This window comes from Petaurus breviceps, unplaced genomic scaffold, assembly GCF_028583685.1.
Source record: "Petaurus breviceps papuanus isolate PSGF00001 unplaced genomic scaffold, PetGlider_PUasm1.0 490, whole genome shotgun sequence".
NCBI classification, from domain to species: Eukaryota; Metazoa; Chordata; class Mammalia; order Diprotodontia; family Petauridae; genus Petaurus; species Petaurus breviceps.
Window position 1 is genome coordinate 10,321,377 of NW_027186352.1, and position 16,977 is coordinate 10,338,353.

At 53.4% G+C, this 16,977-nt stretch overlaps 1 protein-coding gene across 4 annotated transcripts in view; it reads left to right on the forward strand.

Annotated features, from left to right (window-relative positions):
* Positions 1-16,977, forward strand: part of DHX32 (DEAH-box helicase 32 (putative)) — a 61,450-nt gene that overhangs the window by 40,791 nt on the left and 3,682 nt on the right. For 3 of the 4 annotated variants that reach the window (XM_069101724.1, XM_069101723.1, XM_069101725.1), the window contains 7 exons: positions 621-814; positions 1,793-2,165; positions 4,224-4,469; positions 5,692-5,791; positions 5,877-6,035; positions 13,555-13,746; positions 14,418-14,549. In XM_069101724.1, the coding sequence (XP_068957825.1) occupies positions 621-814; positions 1,793-2,165; positions 4,224-4,469; positions 5,692-5,791; positions 5,877-6,035; positions 13,555-13,746; positions 14,418-14,549 (1,396 nt within the window). The remainder of the gene's footprint in view (positions 1-620; positions 815-1,792; positions 2,166-4,223; positions 4,470-5,691; positions 5,792-5,876; positions 6,036-13,554; positions 13,747-14,417; positions 14,550-16,977) is intronic. The other variant, XM_069101726.1, reaches the window with a different exon arrangement.

Consider the following 16,977-nt stretch of genomic DNA (forward strand, 5'->3'; position numbering starts at 1 on the left):
GGACATCGTGGGGACATCACCTCTGCCTGCTCTGGGCCCCAGCAGGTAGACAGGAGGGGCTCCTTCTCCCACCCACCTCCTATCCTCTGGGCACATGCCCAGATTTGCCACTGGACGCCTGGGCTGGCATCGCAACCCATCAGCATCTTAGTGCCCCAAGCAAATGCCCACCTCCCAGAAGGTCTTCCTGGGTCCACCTCCCAGGGCCCTCTGTGGAAATCTTTCCTTCCTCAGTCCCAGTTGGTAACACCTGCATTGGCTGACTGCCCCCCACCTCGTCGCCTCTGCTAGAGGCCTCACTCACAGCCCACCTGTGCCAGAGGCTCCCATGGCCCCCAGTGTCTGTAGCTTGTGCGCCCGTTATTTACGTTCTGGGGGCCAGCCTTTTCTGCTTCTTTGCTAGCCTTTGCTCATCCCTCACCTGCACACACATAGGAAGGCCTGCATGTCCGGAGACAAGATAAGCTCCCAGAGGCCCACTGTGGTGGGTCACTTAACCTGAAGGGTGGAAAGCCCGCCTGCGCATGTAGCAGATGCAGTCATCCTTTGTGGCCTTGAGCCCGGTGTCTGCGGTTGGGGTTTCCCCTGACGGGCTGCCTCCTGTCTCCTCTGCCTTCCAGGTGCCGCAGTGGTGTGCTGAATACTGTCTCTCCACCAGTTACCAGCATGGCAGTGTGGTGTGCACACAGGTGCACAAGCAGACAGCGGTCCAGCTCGCCCTGCGGGTCGCTGATGAGATGGACGTCGTCCTCGGGCACGAGGTCGGCTATGTCATCCCTTTGGAAAACTGCTGTACCAGTGAAACCATCTTGAGGTCTGTGCCCTTTCTGTTTTGTCCCTGGGCCCCGGCAACCATCCGAGCCAGAGCTGCAGCAAGGTCCCTGTGGGACACACACACACACACACACATACACACACTGTTGTGCTGGGGCCCCTTTAAGTCAGGAGAACAGCACCGTGTCCCCTGATTCTCTGCTGCCTCCATGCTCCAGTGGCCACTTTGGAAGCCAGGATGTGACGGACCTCTGCACAAAGACTCACAAGGACAGAATCTCTCTGTCACCCCACATCAGCCAGTCAGCTGGACTAGAGGGAGGCCGGCTTCAGGGCCAGGCCTGTGTGGGAAGGAGAGGCCCACGTACCACTAAGTACTCGGGAAATGGGAGGGGCGGCTCAAGCTGCTTGGGGCTTGTTGGGCTGGGCCCCTGAGTGGGCTCCAAATGCTCCACTGAGGCAGGCCATTCCCCCCCATTCCTTCTGAGTCATGGGCTTTCATTCTCCAGAGTGGATTGGGGACAGTCTAGAAGTCAGACAAAGCCTCCAAGTGACCATGTTTGGTCAGGCACCAGGCCATACCATTAGCATGTCTGGGCTAAGGGTCATTGACTCAGGGCTGAAAGGGACCTTGAGGACTCTCAGGACCAAGAAGAAACCCAGAGAGCAGAGGGTGCTTTGGAACCCAGATCTAATGACCAGAGAGCAGATGGGTTTTTGCACTGAGGTTAGCTGCTTGGGGAAAAGCTGACACGGGCATGGGACTGGGTACCTAGCAGGCCCTAAAGACAGAACCGTTAACACAATGGAGGGAAAGATGAGCTGACAGGTCACTCACACTCTGAGCCTTTCTAAGGAACCATTGGGGGTGGGGGAACCCTGGGTTTGGAGGGACTTGCCTTTGAATTAAGCCTCTGGCCCTTAGCAGATACATGAGCACGGACACCTGCCTGCTCACAGGGCCATGTAACAGGCTTCGTGTATGGGAAATGTGATCACTTGTGTTTCCTCTGCCCAGGTACTCTACTGATGAGATCCTGCAAAGAGAAATGATGTCTATTCCTTTTCTGGGTTGCTATGGGGTCATCATCCTAGATGACGTGCATGAAAGGAGCATCTCAACAGACGTGTTACTTGGCCTTTTAAAAGACGTTTTGCTGGCAAGGCCCGAGCTGAAGCTCGTGATCATCACCTCTCCTCCCCTGGTCGGCAAGCTCACTTCTTACTATGGGAACGTGCCTTACATCGAAGTGAGAAACGGGTTCCCCGTGGAGGTGGTGCACCTGTGTGCAGCTCCCAAAGACCACCTGCTGTCTGTTATTCAGCTGATCTTTGAAATCCATCACACCGGAGAGAAGGGCGACATAGCAGCCTTTTTGGCCTGTGAGCAAGTAAGTGATGCTTAGGCAGGACAGAGCAGGAACATGGGAACACTCTCGGGTTGGAGACCTCTGACCAGGAGCTCCCTGCTAATCACAAGCCCGAACAATCAGGCCCCTTTCTGTAAAGAGGGAGAAGCTTAATGCTGCCAGGAGCTGCCTGATATCCCAAGCTGCTCCAAGCTCTCTCAGCCAACCAAGAGTTGAGAGGTGGGGGAAGGTTTGAAGAAATAGGTGAAAATGAGCCCAAGATTGAGGTGTTGGAGGCGTGGTCTGAACAAACAATACACCACAAGCCTTTCCTTTGCAGTAGGCTTGTTGTGGTCTGCACTAAAAACATCCACAACTTGGCGCCATAAGCACTCGCCTTCTGGGTCACCTTCATAGGACTTGGACTTCCTTTCTCCTCCTGGAGTGGCCACATGCACCAAAGGCAGCCGTGTGGCAGTCCAGGGGCGCTCACCTGGATGGTCTCAGCTCTTAGATTCTCAGGAAGGGGCTGAGGAAAGTGCTGGAGAGGAGGAAGTGGGCCATGGCCTGGGCTTAGGAGAAAAGCGGGCTTGAAGGAAGCAGGGCAGACCTAGCTATATTATCTCTGGCCAGAATGAACATCCTTAAAGCAGAGACAGGAGTTTCCTGGTACAGAGTAAGGAGCGTGACAGAGACAGGTCAAGTGAAGTTCTAGCCCCCGGCTGGTTACAGAGCAGCCCCGTGGCACCACCTGAATCAGAGGACCACATGGCCACGTGAATAGCAAGCTTAGGGCCAGGAGCCAGGTCCCATGCGTGGGAGGCCCCTCCACACTGAGACCACAGGTGGGATAACCTGGCCAGCCTCATTCCTTGTCCCTGTTAGGGCTATTCAAGTCCTGTATGGCCTGAGCAGGGGGCCACAGTGGCTCTCTTCTATCATTGGCAAGGCAGCATAGGGGAAGGGGGGGGGGGGGAAGGGGGCAGGCTTTGCCTGCATTCTGAACATAATCTTTTCCCCAAAGTAATCAGCTTCACCTTTCCCAAAGAAGTTCCCACCAGGTTTCTGTTGAGAGACCTTCCCACCCAGCTGTGAGCTTTTTCTATCTTTTTCCAATATCAGATTCTGGGGCAGCTGGTGATGCAGTGGATAGAGAGCTGGGCCTAGAGTCAGGCAAACCTGAGTTCAGATCCAGCGTCAGAGCGTTCCTAGCTTTGAGACTTTGGAAAAGTCACTTAACCAGGCAGGGATGGACCCAAGAGGCCCCAGGGCCCTCATTCTGTGACAGCTTTTGAGCAGAGCCTCTACTGAAGAGGGAAAGGAGGACTCAAGGTGCAGGCACTTCACTGACTTCCTTGAGGAGAGAGGAATTGTGGCAAAAGGAAGTTATTTTTTTTTAATGAAAATCTTAAAATTTAGAGAACATATTTTTCCCATGATATTTAAAGGACTCGTGGCTTAGGGGCAGGATTCTTTCCTACTTGGAATTTCTCCCCATTTTGTGTTTTGCATAATTGTCTGATTTCTTGCACAGAATTCACTTTTAGTGCTTCACAGAATGTATTTGACATTCAGACCTTTCCAAAAGTAAGCGATTCTACCTAGTTGAGTAGCACCAGTTATAAAAAGCCCCAAGCACTTTTCTGCATGCCTTGCTGCATTTGGGGCACTTTCCTGCCTAACTAGGCCAGCACGGTCCCTTCCAAAGTGAGCCAGATAGAGTACCTGCTTAGAGAACACACTCGACAGAAATTCTAGCAGTCGTCGTGGCTCTCAGTCCTCCTGTATTCGTCACTTCTGTCCTGTGATGGAGAAGGAGAGGCTGCCTTCCTCTTGAGACAGCTCAGTGATGGCCTCAAGCAGCCAGACAAGTCGGCACAGAGCGAGGCCAGCAGTGTGTCCCCAGGCTGGGCCCTCTCTGGCCAAGCTGCCTCGGACGTGGTTTCCCAGACTTGTTACACTTTGCCCTTTTCTCAGAGGGGGTAGACACACCTGAGTGATGCATTCTCTTCCATCTGTGTTAGATGCTGTTGTGTTATCATTTCATGTCATTAAAAGAAGTACTCTTTTGCTTATGGATTGTATTGCTTTTGACTCTAGGAAATTGAAAAGGTCCATGAAATTGTCTGTCAAGAAGGCTCTAACTTAAACCCAGATCTTGGGGAGTTGATTGTTGTCCCTTTATATCCAAAAGAAAAATGCCTCCTGTTCAAGCCAAATGAAGACACAGAAAAAAGAAGCCAAGTTTACCAAAGAAAAGTGGTGCTAACGACCAGCTCCGGAGAGACTCTGCTCAGGGGCGGTTCAGTCCGGTTTGTGATTGACGTGGGGCTGGAGAGGAAGAAGGTGAGCTCCTGCCACAGGTCCTGCCTTTGTCAGAGGCAGAAAGGTCAGGCCAAGCCAGGAACCCAAAGGGCCCCTTCTCTAACTAGGGTCAGGCCACAGGCACAAACCAGGTCCCCACCTGAGCCTTCTGTGTGACCTAGGAATAAAGTGCCAGGGGTGAGAGAAGACACATGCCCATTAACAAGCCGTGAACAGCGTTTGCCTTGTCTAATGTGCTGGGGTACCTACCAGCTGTGCTTCCCGCTCCCCAGCAGCTCTGGGGATGCAGAGATGATGGCTGTGACTCCGTTGGTAATGCCGTTGGCATCTCCCTACAGGCACCAGCCACCTGATCTCTGCTGTTTTCTACATCTGCCTTAGCTTTTCGTTTCTCCCCACTGGGGTACTACCAGGCGTGCTGGAACTGGGGCTGGGGCCACCTGCTGGGAAGCGAGCTGGAGATGCCAGGGTGTTCTGAGAGGAAGAGCATCTATCCTCACTCTGGAAAACCATTCAGGGATGCCAGCCTTTATTAAGCACTTCCTGTGTGCCAGACATAGTCCCTTCAGGGCAGCTGACAGGACTCCTCCCTACCCTGGCCGAAAGTAATGACTCTCAAGGCAGAGAGGATCTAGGCTCTCCTGAAATCAGTCTGAATTAATCATGATTGAATAAATCCCTAAGGGGCTCCAGAATGAAAAAAAAGAACATCTCAGAGATATAACTTCTCACCCAAAATAGCCCACCTTCAAACTCACTGCTTGGTATCAGTATTGTCTGCTCCCAGGTGAGGAAAACCCCTCTGCAGTGAGATTGGCATCCTCTCTGCACCTGAGGCTCTTAGGGAATTTCCCAAGAGGTTCACAGACTGCCCAGGGTCCAACAGACCCTGTGCATCGGAACATTGTGAAAAAATCCCTGGAACATCTTTGTGCAGTTGGCCTGGCTACAGAATCCACTGCAGTTAATGCCAGCTCTGCTAGAATGTTGGGGCAGCCCAGTGGGTCCTGCTCCTCCTCCCACGGGAGGATCTGGTCTTGGCTCTCCCAAGGACCAGGACAGCTCTGGGAAGGGCCAGAACCTCCTGTGTGATCCCAGCGTGTCCAGGTTCCCCAGGGCCTTTAGGACCATTGAGCTAAGGGCTTGCCATTGGCACATGAGGTTGATGAGTAGCTGTGGCTCTGGGCAGTGCCCTCGAGGCCTGTGCCCTCTCTTCTTAGCTGATGCTGCCTCTCCTCCTTAGGTCTACAGGCCACGAATCAGAGCCAGCTCCCTGGTCCTGCAGCCCATCAGCAGGAGCCAGGCCGACATCCGCAAGCAGATCCTGGGCACATCGTCCTCAGGTAGCAGGGGCTCTGAAGCCAGGGGCATGAGGGCTCACAGAGGGGCCAGGCAGAGGCAGCAGAGGTGTTTCCTGATATCTTCCAGGCAAACTGTTCCGTCTGTACTCCGAAGAGTTTGTCAGCAGGGACATGAAGCCGCTGAAGGCCCCGGAATTACAAGAGGCCAACCTGACAAGTCTGGTCCTTTTCCTGAAGCGGATCGATATCGCCGGCTTGGGCCACTGCGACTTCCTGAGCAGACCAGGTAGGGCGTTTAATGTAGCAGTGCTGGCAAGGGGCCCCCTGCAGCCCGCCCCCCGCAGTCTGGCTGCATGTCTGCTGGCAAGGTGCCCCGCGCAGCCCGCCCCCCGCAGCCCGGCTGCACATCTGGCCGTCCGGCCTGTTGTGGGTGTTTTGTACTCTGCTCTTGTCTTTAACTGAGGGAATAACTTTCTGGTCCTGGTCAACTGTCTGCCTTGGGGACACTGCAAGGAGGGCAAGGGAGAAGTCCTGCCCTCAGTACTCAGGGATAAGGAGGGTGTTTCCCTGATGGGGAGAGCTGGAGAGCATTGTTGGGTCTCATCCGTGTGCTCAGGAGCCCCCAAGGCAGTGTTACACCCTTTCTTATGGTTTAGGTCAAACTTTATCCAGAGAAAGTCAAACTCTGGGGGAAGGTTTTGTGACAAGCTTGGACATTTTTTCCCATAGGAAGAATTTCTACTCTCCTGAGGGTCCTTGCAGAAGTGCGTGTGGCCTCCTGGGCAGTGTACCTGCCCACACTGGGGTGGCATTTCTCTGGGGCTGACCTCCTCACTGAAAACTACCAGAATTCCCAAGAAAAGGTCTTTGGGGAGAGCCAAGGCAGGCAGCCCTAGCCCATGGGACAGGGCGGCCTCCCCTGCCAGACCCTGGGAGCTCACCTCATGGAGTATGTAAGGGACCTTGAGTCAGGCCACTCACACGGTGGGTATTGATACTGATCTCTAGCTCCATAGGAGACTGCCCTGTGAACAACCACTGATTTAATAGAGAGAAGGATTGGCTTCAGAATGTGTCTGAAGGGCCCTCCTGCTCGGCCACTTTTCTTAAAAATAGCATGAAGGCATGAGGGCCTCCGGGGTACATGTCAGCTGCTCTTAACCCAGCACGGAGGCCAAGGATGTTCTTGTGCAGCCCCAGAGAAGGTCTCCTTGTCAAAGAAGACTTGAGTTCAGGGGTCTTCTCCAGCTGGGCCCATGGAGATGCTCACGCAGCTGTCTAGCTCCTGAGAACTTGCACTGCCCAGGCCCACCGCCTAAAGTCCTGGGTCCCCTTTTGTCTCATTGCCTTTGTTTGAAAGGAAATGGAATGGTGAGCACTCACTCAGAATCCCACCTGTTAGATGTGGGGTCAGCACCAATGCTGAGGACTCCCTTGAGGGCCTGTGGTGATCCTCAGACCAGGCTGGGCAGTGCCTTCAGGGGGAGGGTTTAGGGAGGGTCCGGGTGGCCTTGGGCTTCCCTACTTCCATTCTCCCCTCTGTAAGCCAATAGGACATGCCAGCCAAGTGTTCCTGCCGAGCCATCTCTGGGGGCTCCAGCAGACAGCCTCCAGTGAGTCTTTGCAAATGCAGTGCGTGGGAGACCATGATAATACTAAGGCCACCGTGGTCAGCTTCCTTGCATTGACCAGTCTTGGTTCCAGGGAACAAATGGTAAAATGCCTCCTTCTTTTGGGAGAGATGCTAGGCGCGCCATGACACGTACATGGGTGGGGGCGAAGCACTGGGTCTCTTATCTTGGGCCTTGTTTAATTTTGTATTTTTTGGTGACAAGGCGTTTGGAGGGGAGTGACTTTGGAAAGATGGCTACTCTACCTGTCCCCTTAAAGAAAATACACAGCATCAGTATAGGCAGAGGGTGTGAAGTTCATGCAAAACCATCCATTTTAGGCCCTTTTGCTACTTTTTTCTTTCCGAATTTTGAACTTTTTTTTTCCTTTGGCAACTAACAGTAATTGGCAAATGTATCTGGTTCTAGAGCCAGGGTCCTTCCCTAGAAGTGGATTTTTTTAAAAAATGGTTTTGATAATTCTATTTCAGCACAATTTTTCCTTTGTAATCCCAAGTACTTCGTTTTATGCATTTAAAACCGTGCTTTTGAGAAGGGGCTGATGAAGATTCACCAGGGACCAGGACACAAAGTAAAGGACCCCAGGCTAGAGATTCCTTCTGAGCTGGGAGAATGGGCTTTGGAGAGGAGGATCTTCTCCAGTGGTTTCTGAGGAAGGTGGAGGAAAGGCTAGGAGGGGAGTGTCCACCCTGGGAGACCCAAGGCCCTGGTGCTGTGTAGGAGGCTGGGGCCGGCCTGAGGGCATCAAGGACTGCCCTCCGCCCTGCAGAAAAAGAGGCCGAAGGTGTTCCAGATTCAGAGGGGAAGGGGTCTACGAGGCCTTCAGGCCCAAGAGGGGAGAATGACCCCGTTAAAGTGAGGTGACCTACCAGGATTGTGCCATTAGGAAGTGACCGAGTTGGGATCTGAATCCTGATCTAGCTCAGGTCTGAGGCTCCTCCAGTGCCCCATGCACCAATTGTCCCTGGGGACACTGGAAGCCTTCCTCACCCCAGGAGAGCACACAGGCACTTTCTTAGATGTATCAGGTGTGTGAACAAGGATGAACACCTCAAGAAGCCATGCTGTGTGCCCCAGAAATAAGGCCAAAGGAACCCAGCAAGTGTTTCTTCCTCTTCCCTCCCCTCCTCTCCTCTCCTCTTCTCTCCTTGAAGGAGACCAGCTGGTTTGCATCCTGCAGAACTGTTCTGCCTGGCTCTGGGAGGCCCTCAGATGATAAAGTCATGGAGGCCGTGACCGCCACTGCCAGCTGTCATGGCTGCTGCAGCTGAAAACCGTCTGCTCCACACAGGGACTGACTTTTGGGCCTCAGGCTCCCTGGCATATTTCCTATTGAACTTTCCTGTTTCTAGTATCTGGCTCCTGGTTCTGATATTTTGGTGGTAACGATTTACTCCCCTGAAGAAACCACTATAGCCAGAAATGGTCATGGGAGACTGGGTTCTCTGGGGTCCACACTGTCACCTGGCATCTGCCTACACTGGAGCACATAGGGAGACATCGTGGGAAAAGAGCCTTGTGCAGACCTGGGGCCAGATGCCAGCTCTGATGGGAGGGAAGCACCTCATCTCTCTGAGCCTGTAACATAGGAATGACCCCACCCTCAAGGCCTTGTAGGTCTTGATGTGGCACAGCCATTCCCAGCACCCCCGGGCCCTGGCTGGTCCCAGGCTCTGTTTGCTGAAAGGGGGTCAAGCACAGAGAGCAGAGTGGTGGACACACTGGGTTTGCCCCAGGAACCCTGGGATTCAGCCCAGGAGAAGAGGAAGACTCGGAAATGGTATGGGAAGATGAAGGTGAAGATGGAGGTGCCTCCTGCCCTCCAGGACTGCTGAGGCCTCTTGGAGCATGAGGGCAGCTCAGGGGCTCCTTTTGTCCTCTAAATGTTGAACGTAGAGCACAGAAGCCAGGCCTTAACCTGCAAGTCACCATCTGAGTTTGGAAAGGTTGCCTGGATGCCTCAGCCTGGAATCATTACCCATCATTTTGACCATCTGAGCAGACAGCACTTGGCAGTTCACAGATTCTCATGAAGTGATCATGCATTTAGTCTTCATAACAGAGCACATATCCCCATTTTACAGAAGAGGAAAATGGAGGCTTAGATGAGTGTCCCACAGCTCCTAAGGGGTGGGACCAGGGCTTGCCCTAGGTCTGCTGACTCCTGGCCCATCCTCCTCTGACCTTTCTGACCTCGTTTGTGTGGTGGGTGCTGGGCTTGAACTGTCCCTGTGACACTTCTCAGGAGGCGTCCTCCGTGGCCACTGGTAGCAGCATTCAGGGCTCTTGATCATCCCCATCGGCTTCTGTGAAATCAGACTCTCTGTCTTCCTCTTACACTAACTTTACACAACTGTTCGATTTCTCTCTCTCTTCTCTCTGTCTTTGTCTCTTTCCTTTTTCTCTCTCTTTCCTTTCTATTCCCACTGCCCCCATTGAAAATTGGACCATGACCAAAGTCCTGAGGGAAATGATATAAATGGTCTTTGCTGCCTGACTTTTAAAAGAACACTTAGAGCCGATAGAACCTCAGAGCACCTGGCTTTTTGTTGTCTCACTGGCCCATTGGGTCGGCCCAGACTCCCGGGCACATTAGATGAAGAAATCTGTCTGGCTCAGCCTCGTGCTGCAGAGATGGGACATTCCCCTTCCAAGCAGGAGGACCCATCTCTTGACTGCAGAGATCGAGAGGAATGCTTTCCAGGACCCAGAGGCAGGGGCATCCTTAGCCACCTCCAGAAGGTTTGAGGACAGAAGTCAAGGCCGGCCACCATGGCCCCCACTAAAAAGCAGGAAGCCAGTGGCCCTGCCGTGGCACAGTCTCATTTTCCTTCCAAAATGCATTCTTGTGCTTCACTCCAGCCAGCTTTGACTTCCACAAGATTGCAGCAGATCACCCGGGGAGCAGGATGGTTAGAGGGGTAGTTCTGTGGGGCTTTGTCTGTGGGCTGTACTCACACAGCCATTTATGCCTTGCTGGAGGAAAGTGCTGTGGATTAAGTCTAACTCATCATTTTACAAGCGAAAAACAGGTCATGCTTGCAGCTGCTGCATTTAATTCAAGTTATAATTGAAATAAGCAAATGCAGCAAACTTGTTACCCTTTTCAGGATTTGTGAACCATAGGAAAATGGATTTGGCGTAACTGGGCCAAAGGCCATTAATTGAATTCATACGAATCCTGGATAGGGACATCTTTGTTTTTATCTGATAATCAGGGTCTTTTAAAGTCCTCTGCAACAGAATGAAAAATGTAATTTGTGGGGCTACTAGAGGACTCTGCCTGCTCATTTAGAAGCCACCCGATAGCCCTGATAAAGCTTCTGAGCATACAGAATATGTCCACAGTTATACAAGGCGTGCTAATAAATAGAACGGGGCAGGCAGCGGCCGGCTGCTTGTGCTGGCCCTGCATTCATTGGGCCTCATGTTCATGGGCCAGAAGTCGTGTGACTCATTGCCAGCAGCCCCCCCCCCCCCCCCCCCGGAAGGATACTTAAGTACCAGGAAGTGAGAGCCCTAAACTTTTTGTCCTATTTCATGCAGTCATATTGAAGGGGCTGAAGGAGAAGGCTTGAAAATTGGAAAAACCATTTGTTATCGCCTTGCACAGGGGACGGTCAGAGCTGACCCATCTTCGTTCACAGGAAGGACTTGTGCTAGTATGTGGTCACACACACACACACACACACACACACACACACACACACACACAGTCTTGGAAGGAGGGAGGCTCCAGAAAGGCTTCCTGTCAGAGTAGCCTCTGCAGAGGCGTCAGGATCCCATGTGGCAGCAGGAAGGCCACCTGCCATTGGGCAGGTCAGAGATGTGAAGGGAACAGTCGGTGAGGCTGCAAAGGAGGACTGAATCATCCAGGCTATAAGACAGTCGAGTTGGTGTTTGATCCGATGGTCCTAGGGAGCCACTGAGCTTTATGGAGTGAGCACTGACATGCTCAGCACTTGGGGGATTCCACAGTGAGAGGGCTGCTGGCATCGTATAGACGGTGATGTCACTTCCCTGGGCTGCCTCAGTTTCCCCCTCCATGAAATGCGCTAGATGGCCTCTTAATTTCCTTCCAGCTTTCAGATCTGGGACCCTTTGTGGCCCCTATGATAATCCATGTATCTGGAACATACAGACATTGGAAGAAGATTTTCTGATAGCTATTCTTTTGGGTGGGAGGACAGAGGAGTAAGAGCCTGACTTACAGGCCCCCTGAGTGCCCCTGGACTGAACCCATCCACTATGTTGTGGAACCTGGGACAGGAGTTCTTTATCCCCAGAGGTTCCTTCAGCACCGTGAGGTAGAGGACCCATGGGCAATGAGGATTGATTATTTTCCTTTTTTTCTTCCATTTTATTACACTGATCCTCCTCTAACATTTTAGTTAACCAAAGCTCGTTTTCTGTTAATATTGACCCTCTTTGGACTTTGGTAGGGAGAAAAAAACCTGAATCATGAAACAACAGTAGTAAAGTTAGACTTCTGGCATTCCTGAAGTAAGAGCTTTAAAATCTCCCAAAAAGCTTTTGTTTGTGGAAGACCTTCCCCTGATGCCGAGCTTTTGGGTATCTTTGTGACATACAAGCCCTTCCCTTGGTCAGCGCATTGTGACTTCTTTCAGTGTAGGTCTGTAGTTCTGTGAATCAGAATTGTGCAGCCGCTTTTACTTGAGAATGTTCACCCGTTTGTTCTAACTTGGTTTGCTCAACCTTAATTGGAGGAAGCATGAGATAACGAAACTGTTGGCCAGGCCTGTGTGACCTGTAAGGCCCAAGGAGCCAGCAAGATTGCTGTCTTCTGTCTCTGACGCAGTGTTCTCTATAAAGTCTTGTCAGAAACTCCAGCCTCCCTCCCGAACCTGTGCTTGAGCTTAATAAAGGCCAGGTTTTTACCTCTGTAATTCCTACTTTGTGATAAATGTGTTCAGGAGCAGCCTCCTGCTCCATGAATTCACAAAGACACTGTTTCTCCCATGGTATTTGTGGAGACCTGGAGGAAGGTCATATGGCCAATCCCAAGCACTGGCCTCAAGGTTTCGTTGCTGTCCTTTGCCAGACAAAAAAGGTGATGCTGTAGAAGGAAGGAACTGATAGAGAAACGGGAGGGATGCAGGGACAGCGGCTCTTGGAGGCCAAGGCCCCTCCATCCGCCACACTGCCCTGGTGCAGACTGCCCCCTCAGCTTGGGAGTGCCGGCTCTGTGTCCACTGGTTTTCACTTAAGGAGAAATATTACCTGGGCTGTTCAGTGAATCTCTGCTAGGTTTATACAGGAGGTTTTATGGGCTGGATTTGGAAGGAGGCTCAAAATGCGAGCATATAAGGTGAGAAATTTCTTTTGTTCTCCCTCCCTGTCATGGTGCCTTTCACAGTATAACCTACATTTGTTAACTTGTCCTTCCTCATGTGAAACAGCCCCCTGTGCTGCCTCTTGCTGTTGGTCTTAGGAGGGAAGTCCAGTGTTGCTGAGATTGCCAAGTGCCCAGGTGGCCACCCACTCGGGGGCTCCAACCCCGAAGGGCCAACACCAGAGCTACTGTAGATATTATAGATGGGGCCACTTCCTCAGCCTTGGGCCTCTTGGGCCACAGTCAGGTAGCTTTTAGTGAGTGGCTCCACTGCCCAGAAGGGCTGAGCCAACCCCCAGGTCCACCAAAAAGGCAGGGACCAGTCTGTTCTTCCACAGGCCCTCCAGCTAGCTGCCCCTCTGCCAATCTGATAGCCATTCATTTGCATTTCTCTAATTATTAGTGACCTGCAGCATTTTTTCAGATGGCTATTAATTGTTTGGATTCCTTCTTTGAGAAGAATTTGTTCATATCCTCTGTCTGACTTTTTCAGTCGTGTCTGACTCTGTGACCTCATTTGGGGTTTTCTGGGCAGAGATACTGGAGTGGTTGGCCATTTCCTTCTCTGGGTCATTTTATATTTGAGGAAACTGAGGCAAACAGGGCAAAGTGACTTGGCCAGGGTTACACAGCTAGTAAGTGTCTGAGGCTGGATTTGAACTCATACAGATGAGTCTTCCTGACTCCAAGCCCAGTGCTCTACCTTCTGCACCTCCTGGCTGCCCTTTCGGGTCTTCTGTAATTTTCCCACAGGGATGGGGGTAGGGCCCCCTGAGAACCAGGACTGGCTGGGGGTGACATGGGCGCCTCTTGTTTTCCAGCTCCTGAAAGCTTAATGCAGGCGTTAGAGGATCTGGATTACCTGGCAGCGCTGGACAACGACGGGAACCTCTCTGAATTTGGCGTCATCATGTCGGAGTTTCCTCTGGAACCCAAGCTGTCCAAGGCCATTCTGGCATCCTGTGAATTTGAATGTGTCGATGAGATGCTCACCATCGCTGCCATGGTAACAGGTAGGGCTGCAGCCCCTTGTTGGTGTGGGGCGCCAGGCACCGCGACGCGGAGCCCAGCAGCTTTGTCCCAAAGGGCGAAGTGTCACAAGTCAGCTTGGAGACTCGGGATGGATGTAATTTCAGAAGTGTTAGAATACTGCAAAAAAAGAGAAGAGTTCTTAAAATGAAAAGATCATGCTGTCATTGAGCAGAAAGGAGACCAGTAGCCAGCCTATGGCCTCCCCCTCGCAGAGAGAGCTCACGATCCTCCCTGCCGCTCTCCTTCGGCCAGCCTTGGGAGCCATAAAAAAGGGAGGGCAGCCAGTCCTCTTCCCACCCCAGGCTCAAGATCAGGAAGTCCAGGCTGACCTCTGACCCTGTCTGCTGCAGCCTTCCTCGCCCTCAGGGTTTCATTCCCCCCACCCCCCTTTTCCTTACCACCTTAGCATCACTGTGTTGAGAAGGTCTTGGAAAGGCCCAAGAGGCCCATCACTCTGGGATCATTCACTTTGTGCGGCCTGCTGGGCAGCCCCTTCCCTGTGCCCTCTGCAGTGATGCAGTCAGGGACTTCCTCAGGGCTGGGCACTGTGGTGCTCTGTGCACAGTGGGGGGCCTCCTCCGGCTGCCTCAGGGTGGCCGCAGGGGGCCTGTGTCCCCTGAGGGCGCTGAGTCTTAAATTCTGTATTGGGCAGCTCCTGACTGCTTCCTGCCCCTGCCCCCTGGAGAAGAGGAGGCCTGGCAGCGGAGGATGGACCTCTCCCACCCAGAAGGCGACCACCTGACTCTCCTCAACGTGTACAAGGCTTACCAGGAAGCCAGCGAGAGTGAGTGCTGGATGGTCTGGCCAGTCCCAGAAAGTGTTTGTGGCCTTTTCCAAATTCGAGAAAAGCCATCTGCTTTGTGTGGAGAATTGTGCCAGGTATGGGGGGTGACCAGACCCTCCTCTGAGACACGGAGCTGACGTCCTGGAGATGGCCATGCACTCTTTAGAGCCTGGCCTACACTAGGCACTTAAACAATGCTTGCTGGATGGAGCTGGGGAGCCCGGGAGGCTGGAGATGGGGTGCTGAGTTCTGGGGTCCCGTCAGAGGTGCCAAGAGGGGAGGATGCCGAGGAAAGGCAGGGAAGGCCCCACCCCGCTCTGCTTCTCTATACTGGGAGAGGCATCCCGGGCAGTGGCCACAGTCTGCTCACTGTCCTACTCTCCTAGGGTCTGTGCAGCTACCCTCATACCCTCTCTGACATTTGAGAAAGCTGAGGCAGACAGGTGACGTGCCTGGCTGGATTTGCGCTCAGGTCCCCCTGACTACGGGTCCTGCACTCTGTGCCCTGTGGCACCCCCGACTCTAAGGGAACCCCAGAAGGGAAGGCTGCAGCTGGCAGCTGGGGCCTGGCTGGGAAAGGCCTCCTACATGGGAGCTGAGTGCTATAGGAAGTCAGCAGCTGAGACAGAAATAGGGAGCCTCACCTAGTCTGTCAGCTCCCAGTATGAGAAGTGAAAGCCTTGAGAAAACACAGGAGTTATCTTTGTAAAGGAAGCCAGACCAGGTGGGGGCGGGGACAATTCTCAGGACGGGAGGATAGGGGTCGTCTAAAGAGACCCGCGTGTCCCTGGAGCTGGTCGGCCAACTCAGAGCCCATGGAGGCTGGGGCAGGAGGGGCTGAGCTCAGGAGGCCAGGCTGGCCAGGCCGGGGAGAGAGGGAGGGATGTCAGGAGAGGACTTGTCGGGGCAGGGGATCCAGGAGGAGTTGGCACTTGGTGCTTGGCTCTGCTGTTACAAAAGAAAGGGGAGCAGTGGGGGTTGGGGTGCTGGCCCTTGAGGGGAGTGCAGGGGCCCCATTTCTGGCCATCACCTTTGAGGAGGGGGCAGCTAAGCCAGGGCCCATGACCTGGGAAAATCCTGCTAGCTAAGAGCATGCCTCAAGGTCTGCAATGGGCCCGTGGGTGGGGGGTTTTCACAGAGGGCGAGCATGAAGTCTGCAGAGTGTAGGTGGAGGCCTGGCCCATTAGAGGGATGTCTGGGAACATCCACAAGCACTGGTGAAGGGTGAACGTGTGTGCCAGTCACTGCGCCAAGTGCCAGGGGTACAGACACGGGGGAGAAGGAAGATGGCCCCTGCCCTTGAGCTGCTCAGGGCCTCCAGAGACAGTGCAGGAGGGAGCATGGCTGGCCTGGTCATCACTTCCCCCAGCTGGAGGAAGGGGCTGCAGGGGCAGAGGGATCTCCCAGGGCCAGAGAGCTGAGGGCCAGGTGGCAGAACCTCCTCCAATAACCAAGAGCCAGGGCAGCGTCGGCAGGGTCGGCCCGGTGCCAGCCGAGTGGGCCTCCAGCACTTGAGTGGGACCCTTTTGTTTGTGACAGTGACCAGACCAGGGAGAGAAGACAGCCGCAGCTCACCCCCTCCCCTTGCCCCCTGAGCCCCGGGCCCCTCTTCCTCCAGGATCACACACACAGTCTCCCATGGGGTCTTTAAACCCCTTCCCAGCTTTCCTTTCTCCTCTCCACACTCCAGGGCCCAACTTTTGTTGCTGTGATTCAGTCACATCTGACCCTTCATGACCCTGCATGACCCTGCTTGGGGTTTTCTTGGCAGATACTGGACGGGTTTGGCCATTTCCTTCTCCAACTCATTTTCCAGATGAGGAAACTGAGGCCAGCAGGGTGAAGTGACTTGCCCAGGGTCACCCAGCTAGGAAGTGAGGCCAGATTTGAGCTCAGGTCTTCCTTCCTCCAGACCGGTGTTCTTTTGCACCGTGGCACCCCCTAGCTGCCCTTGCCCTTGAGTTTTCTTACCCAAGACCCTCCATCTCCCACCTCTGGGCCTTTGCCCTGGCTGCCCTCCATGACTCAAAGATTCTCCCTCCTCCCCACCCTCTCCCATCTTCTGCAGAAGGCCTTTTCCCACCCCAGCTATTCCTCTCCCTCCTTTCCGGGTAACTTTTGATGTCTATTTAACTGATCCTTGGGAGGGCAAGGCCTGTGAGCTGGTCTTTCTGTGAATTCCCAGCCTCAGCCCTCAATAAATGCCAGGTGCCTGAGAGGGCTTGTGGATGGGGCAGGGAGAAGCAGGCGGGCTGGTGGCCAGGCCCCAAGGGTCGTCTCTGATAGAGCCGGGCCAGGGGGGAAGACCAGCCTTAAGAGGAGAGGAGGATGCTAACTCAGAAGCAGATGCTGGGGGGTCACTGACTGAGATTAGAAGAGTGTGTGTGTGTGTGTGTGTGTGTGTGTGTGTGTGTGTGTGTGTGTGTGT